Source organism: Cervus canadensis, chromosome 19 (genome assembly GCF_019320065.1).
Source record: "Cervus canadensis isolate Bull #8, Minnesota chromosome 19, ASM1932006v1, whole genome shotgun sequence".
NCBI classification, from domain to species: Eukaryota; Metazoa; Chordata; class Mammalia; order Artiodactyla; family Cervidae; genus Cervus; species Cervus canadensis.
Window position 1 is genome coordinate 24,324,847 of NC_057404.1, and position 15,679 is coordinate 24,340,525.

Genomic DNA, 15,679 nt, shown 5'->3' on the forward strand with positions numbered 1-15,679 from the left:
TCTTCTCAGTTTTGGGTCCAACTAATTGAGCCAAGAATGTAGTCTCAAGTGATGTTGGCCATGTTTTCATTTCAAGGACATGGTAAGAGTTATAATTTCAAGTTTTCTCCTAGGAACAGTTTTTGTTCTCTTGGAGTCAGAATTGTGAAAAGATGTTTTATCAAGTTCGTTTCTCTGAGTATGTAAGAAAACAGTTTTGGAGTGTCAAATGGGCCCCTTCCTGGTGATTTGGGGGCAAGATAAATACTTGCAAGTATTGACTGTACCCATTGTACATGAAGCTATCTGAAGTTCCAACCTGTGACTGTGCATCCAGGAGCTGGTAGGGTTTAGAAGCACAATCCCCTCCTCCTTTTTGTTTCATTTTACCATAAAGTACAAATCTTTCCAATTTAAAGCTACATTTAAAAGAAAAAAAGTTGAGCCAACCCAGTTGATTCAAAAGTTCCTTCTGCTTTCTTTTTGGTTTGTTTGTTTTAAACTTCTTATTTTGTATTGGGTTATAGCTGATTAATAAACAATGTTGTGATCGTTTCAGAGGAACAGCAAAGGGGCCCAGCCATACACATACACGTATCCATTAAAAAGTTCCTTCTGCTTTCTCTGTCTAGCAACTTCCCTATAGAATCCTTCCACCTAGGAAATATACTGGTACCCCCATAAGACTCCAAGTCTTAAAATTTTAACAGTTTAGGCAAAACTCAGAACTGTCACTTTTTTAAATCAATGAGGTCTGGATATCAGGAGAACTCACCAAAACACCGGAAGAATGATGGGAAGCCAGAGGGGCTCAAGGTGCTTGTGTTGGATATCAGCTCAAAGAAGACTTTGGGTGACCTCAGGTGGGTTTCTCTGATACCCTGTCAACTCTTCCAAGCAGTGCAGGTGGAAAATCAGTAACCAGTCTATAACTCAGGTTAAGAAAGAGTTTTATTCAAGTCAAGCTGAAGGTATAGCCTAGGAGACAGTCTCTCAGCTCTGAGAAATGTTCCACTGAAGCATGGCTTTAGCGTAGTATTATACCTTACTAGAACATCAAACTTGGCAGGGGGTTATACTTTCAAAAGTTCAACAGAGAAGTACAGTTACAGATTAGCCCTACACAGTGGGGCGGTATGGAGAAGGAAATGGCAACCCCACTCCAGTATTCTTGCCTAGAGAATCCCCAGGACAGAGGAGCCTAGTGGGCTGCTGCCCATAGGGTCGCACAGAGTCGGACACAACTGATTCGACTTAGCACGCATGCATGCATTGGAGAAGGAAATGGCAACCCACTCCAGTGTTCTTGCCTGGAGAATCCCAGGGACGGCGGAGCCTGGTGGGCTGCCGTCTATGGGGTCACACAGAGTTGAAGTCGACTGCTAAGTCGCATGACTGAAGTGACTTAGCAGCAGCAGCAGCAGAGGGGCAGTATGATCCCAGTGTCTGGCAAGGGGACAGAGAGTATTAATATTGGCATCACAGGAAGAGAGGCAATGATCTGCATCTTCAAAGTGAGCATTCTTCACTTCTACTGCCAATTCATGGATTCAATGGGACACTCAAACCAGGAGACTGGATATTTAATTGTTTAATGGACAGCTGCATACATATTTTAAAGAAATTCATTCTAGGTACATTTACTAACCTTTCAGAAGAAGCCCTGCAGCTAAACAAAATAGCTTAAGTTCTGTCATATTTGAGTGGAAATTTGTCCAGGGAGAAGGAAATGGCAACCCACTCCAGTACTCTTGCCTGGAAAATCCCATGGACTGAGGATCCTGGTAGGCTACAGTCCATGGGGTCGCAAAGAGTTGGACACGACTGAATGACTTCACTTCACTTCACTTTTGTCCAGGGAACATTTACAGATCTTTGCAAGTAATTGGGAAACCTATAAATGAGGTATATAATATACTAAGGGTGTAAGTAAGGACTGGAATAGAATAGATGACATTAGAAGGTTAATAGCTTTCATCATTTTACTGAGAAAAATCTTAAAATTAGAAGCGACTCTAAAGGTCATACAACAAACTTGTCTTCATTATTTGCCCTAAAAGAGCCCTTAAGTTAAGAGGTCTATTCCACAACTTCCCAAGACCATTTTTCTCTCCTGCCTAGGAGGCCTCAGTCTAGCCACACCACCATCATGAGCGTTGCCCTAGTGTGTGTCCATTTACATTCTGGGAAAGTCATTCTTCCTCTCCTCACTTATTTTTAGAGACCTAGATTAGTTTTTCTCTTCAATAGAACCTTCTCAGTGATGCCAGCCACAATGATGTCTTGCTTCTCTTAACTCCTATCGACTGAGAATAGAAAAACTTTTCAATAGAATTTAATTGCTTTTTAACTTCTTTTTTAAACTTCTCATTCTGATATTGCCTGTCATTAACAGTTCCAGAATCATGAAATATGGGGTGTTTTAAGCCAGTTTTGTCCACTTCCTAAATCCTTTGACAAGTTAATTCTACTCTTCTGCACCTCACTTTTAAACCTGTAAAAGATTAAAAGATTGGATTATTTGATATCTAAGTGATCTCTAGATATTTCAGTTCAGTTCAGTTCAGTCTCTCAGTCCTGTCCAACTCTTTGTGACCTCATGGACTGCAACACACCAGGCTTCCATGTCCATCACCAATGCCCAGAGCTTACTCAAACTCATGTTCATCAAGTTGTTGATGCCATCCAACCATCTCATCCTGTGTTGTCCCCTTCTCCTGCCTTCAATCTTTCCCAGCATCAGGGTCTTTTCAAATGAGTCAGTTCTTCACATCAGGTGGCCACAGTGTTGGAGTTTCAGCTTCAGCATCAGTCCTTCTAATGAATATTTAGGACTGATTTCCTTTAGGATTGACTGGTTGGACCTCCTTGCAGTCCAAGGGATTCTCAAGATTCTTTTCCAACACCACAGTTCAAAAGCATCAATTCTTCGGCATCCAGCTTTCTTTATAGTCCAACTCTCACATCCATACATGACTCTGGAAAAGCCAGAGCTTTGACCAGACGGAACTTTGTAGGAAAAGTAATGTCTCTGCTTTTTCATATGCTGTCTAGGTTGTCTAGGCTGTCTAGGTTGTTTAATATGCTGTCTAGATATTTATACAAATATAAATCAATATTTTTAAATTTAAATTTGACTTCACTAGTTCCTATGTGCCTTGTCATTCTACCTGTATTTTTGGAGATAAAATAGGTAGGTAAGTAAACCTATCCAACTTTAACATTTTTACAAGTTTCCCTGGTGGTTCAGATGGTAAAGAATCTGGCTGAAGTGCAGGAGACCCATATTGGATCCCTGGGTCAGGAAGATCCCCTGGAGAAGGAAATGGCTACCCACTCCAGAATTCTTGCTTGGAGAATTCCATGGACAGAGGAGCCTAGCGGGCTACAGTCCATGGGTTCGCAAAGAGTAGGACACGAATCAGTGACTAACACTTTCACGTTAACGTTTTTCTCAACTTTGCTATATTTATTTTTATATTTGCATGTCAATACTACAAGGATCATTTCTTACCTAAGGAATATCACTTGATGAAACTTCAAACTGAAGCTACAAAAAAGAAAAGGAAATGATCAGTTTCAAGTTTCAGGGAACTTAGCTCAATCGAGATTACTGAAAGGATCACGATGTATTGATGCAAGGAAATTAAGTCTACTCCCTGACCCTCTCTCTTCTTCAGACTAGTTAATTGGTTTGATCATGCCTCCTTGAGTACATTTTAATTTTCCTAAAAGTTTCTGGCAATTGTTCAGAATCCTTTACCAGAGCCCCAGTGAAAAAACCCTTCAACATGGCGCAACGAGGACTGAGACTGAAGCAGTGATGAATGGTGAGGGGCATAGAATCTGGAACCCAGGATGCCTAAATTCAAATCTCAACTCTTCTGTCTCCTTGAAACCAAGTAATAATATTAATATCAGGGAATTATGAAAGAATTATATAAGGTAATATGTGTAAAAATTTTAGAATAGTGTCTAACATTTACAAGTTCTCCATAAATGCTAGTGGCTATTCGTTTTTGGAGTATATCAAACATAAATCCTCAATATCCCCCTTATTAAATGTGACTTTGTGGAGATAACATAATCTCAACAAGCCTTGGTTTTTATTTTTCTTTGAAATAGGGATACAATATCTAACTCTGGTTTGTGGTAAGAATAAATTAATTTATACATGTAAAGTACATAGTATGATGCCTGACTTAGAGTAACTGGGTGTGAAATGTTAGTTTAATCCTTTGGTATTCCTTTCCTATTCTGGATGTGGTAGTGGTGGTTTAGTTGCTAATGTCCAACTCTTGCGACCCCATGGACTATAGCTTGCCAGGCTCCTTTGTCTATGGAATTTTCCAGGCAAGAATATTTGAGTGGGAAGCTGTTTCATTCTCCAGGAGATCTTTCCAAACCCAGGGATTGAACCTACGTTTCCTGCATTGGCAGATGGATTCTTTATGACTGAGCCACCAGGGATGCCCATGCTAGATCCTCCTTACAATGTAAAGAAAGGAGTGAGCCTGGGAATGGAGGGGAAAAGTCAGAGCATATTTTAATATAATATCATGGGTTGGGGCTGAAAAATTACTGCAACAAAAGGATAGACCCTAATTTGGAGTTGTTGTTTTCTTTTAATAATATGCAACCAACTATTCTTTTTTTTTTTATTTTTATTATTTGGAGGCTAATTACTTTAAAATATTGTAGTGGTTTTTGTCATACATTGACATGAATCAGCCATGGATTTACATGTGTTCCCCATCCCGATCCCCCCCTCCCACCTCCCTCTCTACCCGATCCTTCTGGGTCTTCCCAGTGCACCAGGCCTGAGCACTTGTCTCATGCATCCAACCTGGGCCGGTGATCTGTTTCACCCTAGACAATATACATGTTTTGATGCTGATCTCTCGAACATTCCACCCTCGCCTTCTCCCACAGAGTCCAAAAGTCTGTTCTGTACTTCTGTGTCTCTTTTTCTGTTTTGCATATAGGGTTATCATTACCATCTTTCTAAATTCCATATATATGTGTTAGTATACTGTAATGGTCTTTATCTGTCTGGCTTACTTCACTCGGTATAATGGGCTCCAGTTTCATCCATCTCATTAGAACTGATTCAAGTGAATTCTTTTTAATGGCTGAGTAATATTCCATGGTGTATATGTACCACAGCTTCCTTATCCATTCATCTGTGGATGGGCATCTAGGAATATGCAACCAACTATTCTTTTCCAAAATGCCCCTGGAGGAACACTCTTCTCCAAATGTTTGCCATTTCCCTGAGATTCCTCAGATGAAGAATGAAACTCTTCAATGGTGTTGTTATCTTACAAATCCTGCACTGGGGGCTGCATGTGAAAGAACCATTGTATTCTTTGACAGCTGCAGGATCCTATAGCTGGAACCAACAAAAAAAGTTCAGAAAACCAAGTGACAAATGAAACCAATGTAGAGAGGAAACGGATGGGCCTCCAAGACTCTCAGCTGGTGAATCCTACACTAGGAATGTCATTGTCCTAAAGGGAAATACTGCCTGAAATTAACAAAATCAAACCGGTGGTGCTTTATCTGAATTTCAAGCAAGGTTGGGATTTCTTTCCTAGAAAATGAGATATGGCAATTTTAAAATACTTTGCCTAACTCTATAAATCAAAAGGTCAATTGACAAATACTTGTTGAAATCGACTGAAGCGCGTAAAAGGAGAATAATAAATTTGGGTGTCAGACTGAGGGTTTCCCAAGTGGCTCAGTGATAAAGAATCTGGCTGCCAAAGCAGGAGATGCAGGAGACTCGAGTTTAATCCCTGGGTTGGGAAGATCCCCTGGGAGAAGAAATGGCAACCCACTCCAGTATTCTTGTCTTGGAAATTCCATGGACAGAGGAGGTTGGTGGGCTACAATCCGTGGGGTCACAAAGAGTCAGACACGACTGAGTGACAGAGCATGCATGCAGGTCAGACAAAATGATATTCAAACTCTAGATCAATTACTGTCTAGCTGTGTGGCCTTGACTAAATCATTTAATCTCTCTGTACCTCAGTTTTTCCAACTGTAATGTGGTATTGTGTAGGATTAAAACTTATAGTTTGACTGACCTAATTAATTTTTGCAGCTTTTTTTAACTTTTGACTTCCCATAGCTAGCTTTATATTGGCAGGAATTTCAGAGAATGGTAACTTAAAACACTTATTTTCTCATCAACTTCTGAGAACTGCTTCTCCTTAACTGGCATGGTGATACAACTGTAAATAACCTGTTTAGATGGGTAATTGGTTGGACAGATTGATAGAAAGAATATCTCCTATAAGCATATTATGCATAACAAAAAGCACTGTTTTCAGAGCCAATTTTAATGACCTAAAGTTGTGTGTACCAGTTATATTCTTGGAATCCAGAGGAGAAAAATAGCCCTGTGGGCTTGGATGTTCCAAAGTCTTTATAGGAAAAAGACTGGATCTAGACTTAGGAGCAGCAGGACCAGAGAAGAGCAAAGTCATCTCATCCATCTAGGCCCAGCAGAGCCTCTAAAGAGATGGCACGTCTGTCATAATCCCACAACTACTCTGTGCTGAGCAGGGGAGCACCAGCAGCTAGGCTCAGCTCTCCATGTTGTGTTAACTCTCAGGTCAACCATGACAAGGAGGCAGCTGCATCCCCATCCTGGATTTAGAAAACTGAGACTCAGAGATGGAGCAGTTTCCCCCAACTCACAGAGCAAGCAAGTGACAGAATCAGGATTTAACCCAAGCCTACTTATCCTGAAGCTTGTATATGATCTATTATTTCCAATAATGATGAAAGCTACCATCATTGATCCTTTCCTCCTCCATAAAGTCTTTGTCCTGTTACTACCGCCCACCTTTCCCCAGGTGGAGCTGACTTTCCCTTCTCATGCTCCCACTGTATATTTAAAGATATCTTCTCTTCTACTCACTGTATCTTCAAAGATATCTTCTACTCAAGGGAGAGAACATTTATGGGTCACATTCCATTCCATGCCTGACTTCTCTGTTAACCTGTAAGTCCCCAAAGGATAGGACTGGACCTTATTTCCCATTTTATCATTCACATATCGTCCATAGCTCAGTGCAGTGCTTAGTCGCTCAGTCATGTCCAATTTTTGCAACCCCATGGACTGCAGCCCACCAGGCTCCTCTGTCCATGGGGGTTCTCCAGGCCAAAATACTGGAGTAGGTTGCCATGACCTCCTCATAGCTCAGAGTAGCAGCTTAATAAATGTTAAAGACTAACTGAATGAAAGAATGAATGCTCATTGCCTACCAAGCAATGCACCCCCAGGTTTGGCAAGTTGACCTCTTTATGCTTCCAGTTCCTCACCTGTAAAATGAAGATGACCATAATATCTACCACACAGAGCTGTGCATGTGTGCATGAAGTCACTTCAGTCGTGTCTGACTCTTTGCAACCCTATGGACCATAGCCGGCTTGGCTCCTCCATCCATGGGATTCGCCAGGCAAGAATACTAGAGTGAGTTGACATGCCCTCTTCCAAGGAATCTTCCCCACCCAGGGATCATACCCAGGTCTCCTACAACTACCTGCACTGGCAGGTGGGTTATTTACCACTTATACCACTTGAAAAGCCCACGTAGAGATGTAGGGATGAGTTAATGAACTAATATGGATTGGGGTTTCCCTGGTGGTCCAGTGGTTACAATTCTGAGCTTCCTCTGCAGAGGGCATGAGTTCAGTCCCTGGTTGGGGAACTAAGATCCTACAGGCTGCAACATGGATGAACACATAATAAATACTCAGTAAGTATTATTATTATTATTATTATTATTATTATGACCACTCTAAGCTCCTAGAAGTGAAGTGAAGTGAAGTCGCTCAATCGTGTCCGACTCTTTGCGACCCCATGAACTGCAGTCCACCAGGCTCTCTGTCCATGGGATTTTCCAGGCAAGAGTACTGGAGTGGGTTGCCATTTCCTTCTCCAGGGCATCTTCCCGACCCAGGGATCTAACCTCGGTCTCCCGCATTGTAGACAGATGCTTCTACCGTCTGAGCCACCAGGGAAGCCCCTAAGTTCCTAGAGTTCCCTTTAAATAGAAAACTTTAAACAAAGCACTGAAGTATCATAAGCACAACTTCACAGAACAAGAACTGTTTTCAGAGTGGTTAAGTGTCTTGCAAAATATCACACAGCAAGAAGCGGCCAAACCAGGAAATGTTCCCTGGGGCCTCAGACATTCCTCATAAGCCCCTTATGTCTCCTAGTGAGTTTCAGGGGCTAAAAATCCCTTCATATACAAAGTGCCAGTTGATTCTTTCCACCACCACTCTTGGGCTGAGTTTCAGCACAGAGGAGATAACCCGCAGAGTGACTAAGCTGGTGTGGTTCCGACATGGCCCAGAATCCATGCCCCCAAAGCGCCCTAGGCTGCTAGTGTGTGGTTCGGAATAGAACGCCCCGTGGGATCTTTCAGGACAAGCGCGACCCACGCTTACCTGATGATAAGAATCACCTAGCTTCTAGTTTAAGAACACAAGCTCCAGAATCTTCGGAATCAGAGTCTCCACAAAAGATTCTTTTAACAAACACCCGAGTAACGTTTATCATCAGAGAAGTTTGTGAAACTTTGCTTTGAGACAGGCTAAAGCAAAAATTTAAGGATGATAGTAGCGCTCACCCTCCAGGGGGCAGTTACTGAACAGCCGTTTTCTTACCAGGTACTGCTCTGCCGCACCCCCCCCCCCCCATCCACTTTTGTAAATATGAGGACTAAATCAATCTCCTTAATAATGCTCTCAATCATGTGTCAGCAGGGACCAGAACAGCCCCAGTGGAGTGGCAGGTGGGCGGCGGCTTGGATGCTCCCGCTTGAAAAAAGCCACTGAATTATGAATATTTTTGCCTCTGCACTTTTCTCTCTAGAAAAGCTGCCCCTGGGCTTCCGCAGGGGCTTTTTAAAGAGGCTATAGACACCAACCACCAAAATTGAATTTTTCCTAGCATCCCAAGAGTGAGCGGGTCGAGCTGCCTCGCGGAGCAAGCTCAGGAAAGAGAGAGCCGCTGCTCTGGGGAAAGGGGGACATTCGCAAGCTTCCCAGGCAGCAAACTAGCTCGCAGACAGCTCTACCCACCCAGCCCCGGGTTGCGGCATCAGCGCACGGAGCGCCGCTGTGCTCTCCCGGGCAAGTTTCCTAGGAGTGTCCCTTCTCTCCACGGACACTGCAAAGTCTCCAGTTCTCCAATAGATCTTGCCCTCGCAGCTCTGAAGTCCAAGTACGCGCTGGCAGCAGCGCAGAGTCCCGGGCCGGCGCGCTGCGGTGGAGGGACCCCATCAGGCAAATGCCAGCATCAGTATGAGAGCCTGGACCTCAGCCCAGGTCGGTCCTCACCCCGGGGGGCCGCTGCTTTGCCCGGTGCATCTTTGAGGAGCTGCTCACTTTTCCCCCTTGCGAGTCTTTGTTCCCAGCGAGATATTACTCGGATTCTCTAATTAACTCCCTCCATTCCGAAGGAGTTCGGAGGCTGGGATGCCTCTACCTGCTTGAAGGATGTTGACTCTTGAGTGGGAGTCGGAAGGACTGCAAACAGTGGGTATTGTTGTGATTATATGTGCATCTCTGAAGCTGCTTCATTTGCTGGGACTGATTGATTTTTCAGAAGGTAAAGTGGTCGCTCCCATCTGTGCCGTTGGTTAGGTCTGGTTCAGAACTGGATACAGACGCTGCTGAGTTGAGGAGGCTTAAAATACACAAAAAGTTTTAAAATATGCATGCTTGACATGGAGCAGCCTAGACAATTCATTTCTGTTTACCCAGATATTTGACATTGGAAAGGAAGGGATATTTGCCATTATCTTTCTATCTGAAATTTATTTGAGTTTAGGGTGCTATTATGGGTTAAATGTACTTCTAAGGTGGGAAATTAGGGCTCTCTCTACTCCAGGGTGATAATACAGGTTGCTGTTCTGGTTGTCGAGTTTCATGTTGGCTACCACGCCTTAATGTCATTAGTAATTCCATCCTCTGGAGGAGTATCCTGATTTGTGAGAGAAATACGTACATTGGTGCCTCATTAGTTAGGAGATGTGCAGGTGGAGCTGAGTTATTGATTATGATAAAAAAAAATGGGTAAGCTTTTGATTTAAAACTGAGTTAATGAATGCTTAGCAAAATGTGCTTTGAACACTTAATTTGCAAAAGTGTTTCATTTACATTTCCCAGTGAGCCACTTTGCTCATTTGTCTCTTGAGTGAAAACCCATATAAGCCCAGGACAGCATTGCTGCTATCAATAAATATTTTATCCTCCTAATATGAATTTTACTACCAAAATCAATTCTACTATTCAAAGATTGGCAAGTTAAAAAAAGTTGTAACTTCTTTTTAATAGTGATATATATATTTACAGATGTATGTATCATTTTTCATTGAAATAACATGCTTTGAATTACTTAAACCTTAATTATTGATGTCAGTTCTACATCCAAGCTATTCTTTATTCTCAAGTGAAAGAACGGAGTTCCTGAGACATTTGGTAATACCTTCCGGATAAGGATAAGATCTTTTACTGCCGAGTTATTTATGCATATTCACTTCTCACATTGTGTGTAATGTGGGAAGATGATGAAAATATTTAAGCCTGCCTGTGTTTCTAATCTTTCTGACAGAGTTCAGGAGCTTAGCTAAGATGACAGCATCCCAAACTACATCTGGTATACAGGTTGTTGCTGTTAATGTGTTAATAATGGTCAGTGTATCTTATCTTCAGAAAGTCTTTCCTTCTACAAGTGGGTCCATTAGATTCTACTGTTTAGACCAGTGTAAGCACATCAGAAGTTCTCATGCAATTTTCATATCTTTTTTTTTAAGTCTTCTTAATATGTAACAAGTTCTGCTCAGGCACACATAAGAATAATATTGTAATAGGATTAAATAAACCCTCAGAAAATAAACCCTACAGAAAAACTTCTGTAGTTTTTTTCTCATATTACACAGTAATTTTACTTAACTGTGGGAATAATTTTATTTAACCTCACATTTTTCCTGAGAGGAAAGCAATACAGAAACAAACTTTTTTCTAAGTGCTGCACAATGATCTTGCATTATTTTGAGATGTCTGCCTCAACACTTTCTAGTGGTATCGTAACAAAATACAGATAAGATCATTTTAATTTATGTGATTGGAATACTTTGCTTCTGTTTCATTTCTTTACCATTTTAGTTTTTGTTTTCTGGAATCCATTGAGCCATAGGCCCCAGTTTTAGTGCGCTATACTCAAGATGGTTTTGTTTTAGATCTAGATGAAGCATAAAGGAAAAACATCACAGAGATATTTGAGAAAGTCAACTCTCACAGCCCTATAGTGGTTATAGGATAGCTTACAATTCTTTTATTGCCAGTGTTGGTAATACAGACTTTTAAAGTCAAAAGTCGCAAGTTTGCAAAAGCCCCTTGAAAATGACTCGGCTTTTATTCTTTAAGTTCTTTCTTATGTCACATAAAGATTTTCAGACAAAATCTTCAAATGTGAGTTCCAACAATACAAAAAGTAAAATTGTAAACTTAACTCTTCCAACCAGAATCAGAGAATTTTGAGAAAGTCTGAAACATCTTTCTTGGGGTAGGTATCCATATCAATACCCAGATAATAATACCCATGTCCATATATGAATTTTTATTTCTAATTTTGTTGTTCAGTCCCTCAGTTGCGACCCCATGGACTGCAGCACACCAGACTTCCCTGTCCTTTATCATCTCCCAGAGCTTGCTCAAACTCATGTCCATAGAGTCGGTGATGCCATCCAACCATCTCATCCTCTGTTGTCCCTTCTCCTCCTGACTTCAATCTTTCCCAGCATCAGGGTCTTTTCTAATGAGTCGGCTCTTTGCATCAGGTGGCCAAAGTAATGGAGCTTCAGCCTCAACAGTGGTCCTTCCAATGAATATTCAGAATTGATTTCCTTTAGGATTGACTGGTTTGATCTCCTTGCTATCCAAGGGACTCAAGAGTCTTCTCCAGTTCCACAGTTCAATACACCCTGTGTTTCTATACACACACGTGTATGGATGATGTGCCTACACATTTAAAATATTGTGTAAAACGTCCAATGTGCTGCGCTTGGTTTCTGTCATGTCCAACTCTTTGTATTCCATGGACTGTAGCCCACTAGGCTCCTCTGTCCATGGAATTTTCCCATCAAGAGCACTGGAGTGGCTGCCATTTCCTACTCCAAGGGATATTCCCAACCCAGAAATTGAATGCACCTCTCCTGCATGTCCTTCACTGGCAGGTAAATTCTTTACCACTAGCACCACCTGGGAAGCCCAAAATGTCCAATAAACTGGGCAAACTTTGGATTCAACATGTAAGTCTTGGTTGTGCTAAAATAACAAAGATGCAGGTTACCACCATGTAGGTGGTATATATTTCCTTGACAAGCGGAAAAAGATAGGGAAAAAATTCCTTTTTTGTTCCAAAGTATATTTGAAAAAATACTGACCTAGTCCAACTGACTCAGTTTACATGGGAGACAACTGCAATCCAGAGAGGGTAACTGATTTATTAGAAGACAACACTAATTAGGAATGGAGACAGAACCAAATCCAAAGAGCGCTGAATCCTGTATGGTGCTTTTTCCTATTACAACACATTTTTCTCTTTTTATTTCTCTTTTCTAATATTGGGAAGAGAATGAACAAAAACATAGGTGGGAAATTTCCTGAATACCTTAATCTTGTCCTGAACTGTCCACTCAGTTCAATTGTTCAGTCAGGTCCGACTCTTTGTGACCCCATGGACTGCAGCATGCCAGGCTTACCTGTCCATCACCAACTCCTAGAGCTTACTCAAACTCATATCCATTGAGTCAGTGATGCCATCCAACCATCTCATCCTCTGTTGTCCCCTTCTCCTCCCACCTTCAATCTTTCCCAGCATCAGGGTCTTTTCAAAAGTTCCAGTTCTTTGCATCAGGTGGCCAAAGTATTGCAGTTTCAGCCTCAGCATCAGTCCTTCCAATGAATATTCAGGACTTATTTCCTTCTGGATGGACTAGTTAAAGGAACTGTCTACTAACATCCTATGAGATACCTGAGGGAAATGCAATCATAGGAAATAAGATTACAAAATATATACACATTTTTTCAACCCAAGGCTAGGACCCAATTATGGTTTATAAGCAACCTAATCCAAACTGCATACTCTATCATACCTTAGAGGCAGGATTTGAACAAAAGGAAGCCAAATGGTCTCCTGAGTCCCCTCACTCTAAGATCCTCACTGAATTTTGAATGTATCTGTGACATATTCAGTGTCCATGAATGGCTAATCCAAGTACAATCAAACAATGAGACCCACTGAAGTCATAAGAAATCTAGTCTAGGCCTCCTGTCTGTGTTTTCTCAGATTCAGTGTCCAAGAAGAAACAGAACTTAGGCTTTGTGATCACCAATCGAATGGAGGTATGAGAAAAAGCATTTACAGAGCAAGTCACAAAATATTAGATTAGCAAGTCCTTCATCCTTTCTACCAGCAAATGATAAAAAGGCCAAAAAAGGCTTTCCCAATATAAATTGCTAAACATTTCCCTGAGATTGACCACTTAGAAAATATAGCTCAGAAAAAAAGTCATAGAGTTAGCCATTCATTTTGGTTGAGAAGTAAAGCCGAGGCCCAGAGCAGAACCATGAGCTTCTTTTAGGTAACATGAAGCTTTTATATTGTCCTCATGGGGCAATGATTCTTCACTGGTACCATTGTAGAGTATTTTCTCTAGTGTGACTCTGCATTGATTAACTTAGAAAGTAGTTTTGACTCTATGTGGATGAGACCTTCTGTATTAGTTTCAAGATAAAGCAGTGTTGCCTTACTATTATCATCTACAATGGCTAGTGAGAATTTGCCAAGAATAGGAAAAGGTAAGGGGAAACATTTCTGCTCCCACATAAATTAGATTCTTATTTCAGTAAAGCCCTATGTTAAAAAATAATTCTCTTTCAGTTGAAATTTAAGGTTTAGGGAGCAAAAGCAATTTGTAAGGAGGATTAAAGTGACTAATGGGATTTTAATATAATGATTTGAGGTTTCACATATCCCCTTCATTAATAAAGGGAACAAGGAAGAACACTTACAAGAATAATCTCATTTCACAGTGTTGCAGGGAATACTTGATATTGGATTCTAAGTGTAGGCAGAATCCTTTGTTAGGCATTGATTGAGATGGTGGAAAGAGCCAAGATAAACATTGAAGGAATGAACCTTCAGTAAGCTTACGTTCCAAAAAGGGAAACTAATCACTCAACAAGACAGAAGAAAATAAGCGCCCCCAAGAAATGGGCAGGAGAAGCACAATGGAGTGGAACATTCTGGAGAGGGCTGAAGGGAAGGTTTCATGGGGGGAAAAAAAACAGTTATACAGGACTTAGCAATGTAAGAAGAGGTTGCCAGATGGAAGAATGGGGAAATAACACTCCAGGCTGAGCAAAGAGTTTGAATTGTAACCCTGAGCACTGGCAGAAAGTGGCTTTCATGGCCAAGAGCTGTGGCTTATAGAAGGTGGGCATCAGAATGTCGAAATGAGATGTGTCTGAAGGAGTCCATTGGGGTGAGTGCCGAGAGGGCACATGTACTTTCGCAACAATAAAGAGCCATTGACCCAAAGTCTTCAGCTTTGGGAAACCAGTGAGCAGTGTGGCAGGTTCATGTTTCAGATAGGGCAGTTTGGAAGTAGGTGAAGATGAGTTCAGAGGTAAGAGAGTGGAAGTAGAGATCCCAGGGACAAGTCAGGTGGGAGACAACAAAGGCAGGAATCCTTCGACTGCCCTCATCAATGAAATATTTAAGGTGAACTGTCAATTTCCAGATTTTCTAGAAACTTCGTTTAATATAATATCCGTGACCTGCACCTATTCTGCAATGGCATAATTGTTTCCTTATTTCAGGACAATGTTGTTTGGCTTCAAATGTTTTTCTGATGAGATAAGAGAGAAATCTAGGGCACACAGAGGTTGTAGCTGAAAATTCCTGAAGATACTGATTATAGTATCTTCATTTATGGTGGGAATTTTAAAGTTCCAAAAGATGTACCTGACATCTTACAAGGTCTTCAAAATTATTTTGAATGTTTTATTTTGGAAAACTTTCCACACAAAAATGCAGAGAAAAGTATTAAACTTTGATGTACCCGTCATCCACCTCCAATAATTACCAACATTGTTATTTGTATTTCAGCAATGGCTTTCATTTACAGATGTTTCTCAGTTGTCTTTAATATGCCAGGTACTCTGGTAGGGCCAAGATACAATGATAAATTAGATTCAGTTGCTACCCTCAAGGAATTCTCAAGTTGTATAAAGGGATGGGGAATATAATCAAGGAAAATGCAATATATTATGGTAGATAAATCAGTACAAGTGAGTCCAAGATACAGAAGAAGAATGGAAAGTAATTAAGCTCAAGTGAAAGAGATAGAAATGATCAGAGATGACTCCCCAGAGGAGGTGAAACCTGGGATTTTATGGATGAAAGGGAGTTTAATAAATTCATATGCCAGAAAAGTGTTTGCACAAGTTCTGTATGAGGGGCACTCGGTAAGGTAATATCAACATAGGAACATGGTATAAAATGCAGAAGTCCTGTGACAAAACAGATAAAATAGAAATGTAACAGAATTAACATAGTTTTAGTCCCTCTCCTTAGTTATATAATTAAACTTGCTGCCCCAGCACAATT

At 41.1% G+C, this 15,679-nt stretch overlaps 1 protein-coding gene across 5 annotated transcripts in view; it reads left to right on the forward strand.

The window, feature by feature from the left end:
- Nucleotides 1–15,679, forward strand: part of KCNIP4 (potassium voltage-gated channel interacting protein 4) — a 1,241,727-nt gene that overhangs the window by 1,008,537 nt on the left and 217,511 nt on the right. Inside the window, exon 1 of one of the 5 annotated variants that reach the window (XM_043438746.1) lies at nt 9,203–9,610. The exons of the other annotated variants lie outside the window; for them this stretch is intronic. Within the exon in view, the coding sequence (XP_043294681.1) occupies nt 9,499–9,610 (112 nt within the window). The 5' untranslated portion in view covers nt 9,203–9,498. Of the gene's footprint in view, nt 1–9,202; nt 9,611–15,679 lie in introns of those variants that run through there. 5 annotated transcript variants of the gene reach the window in all.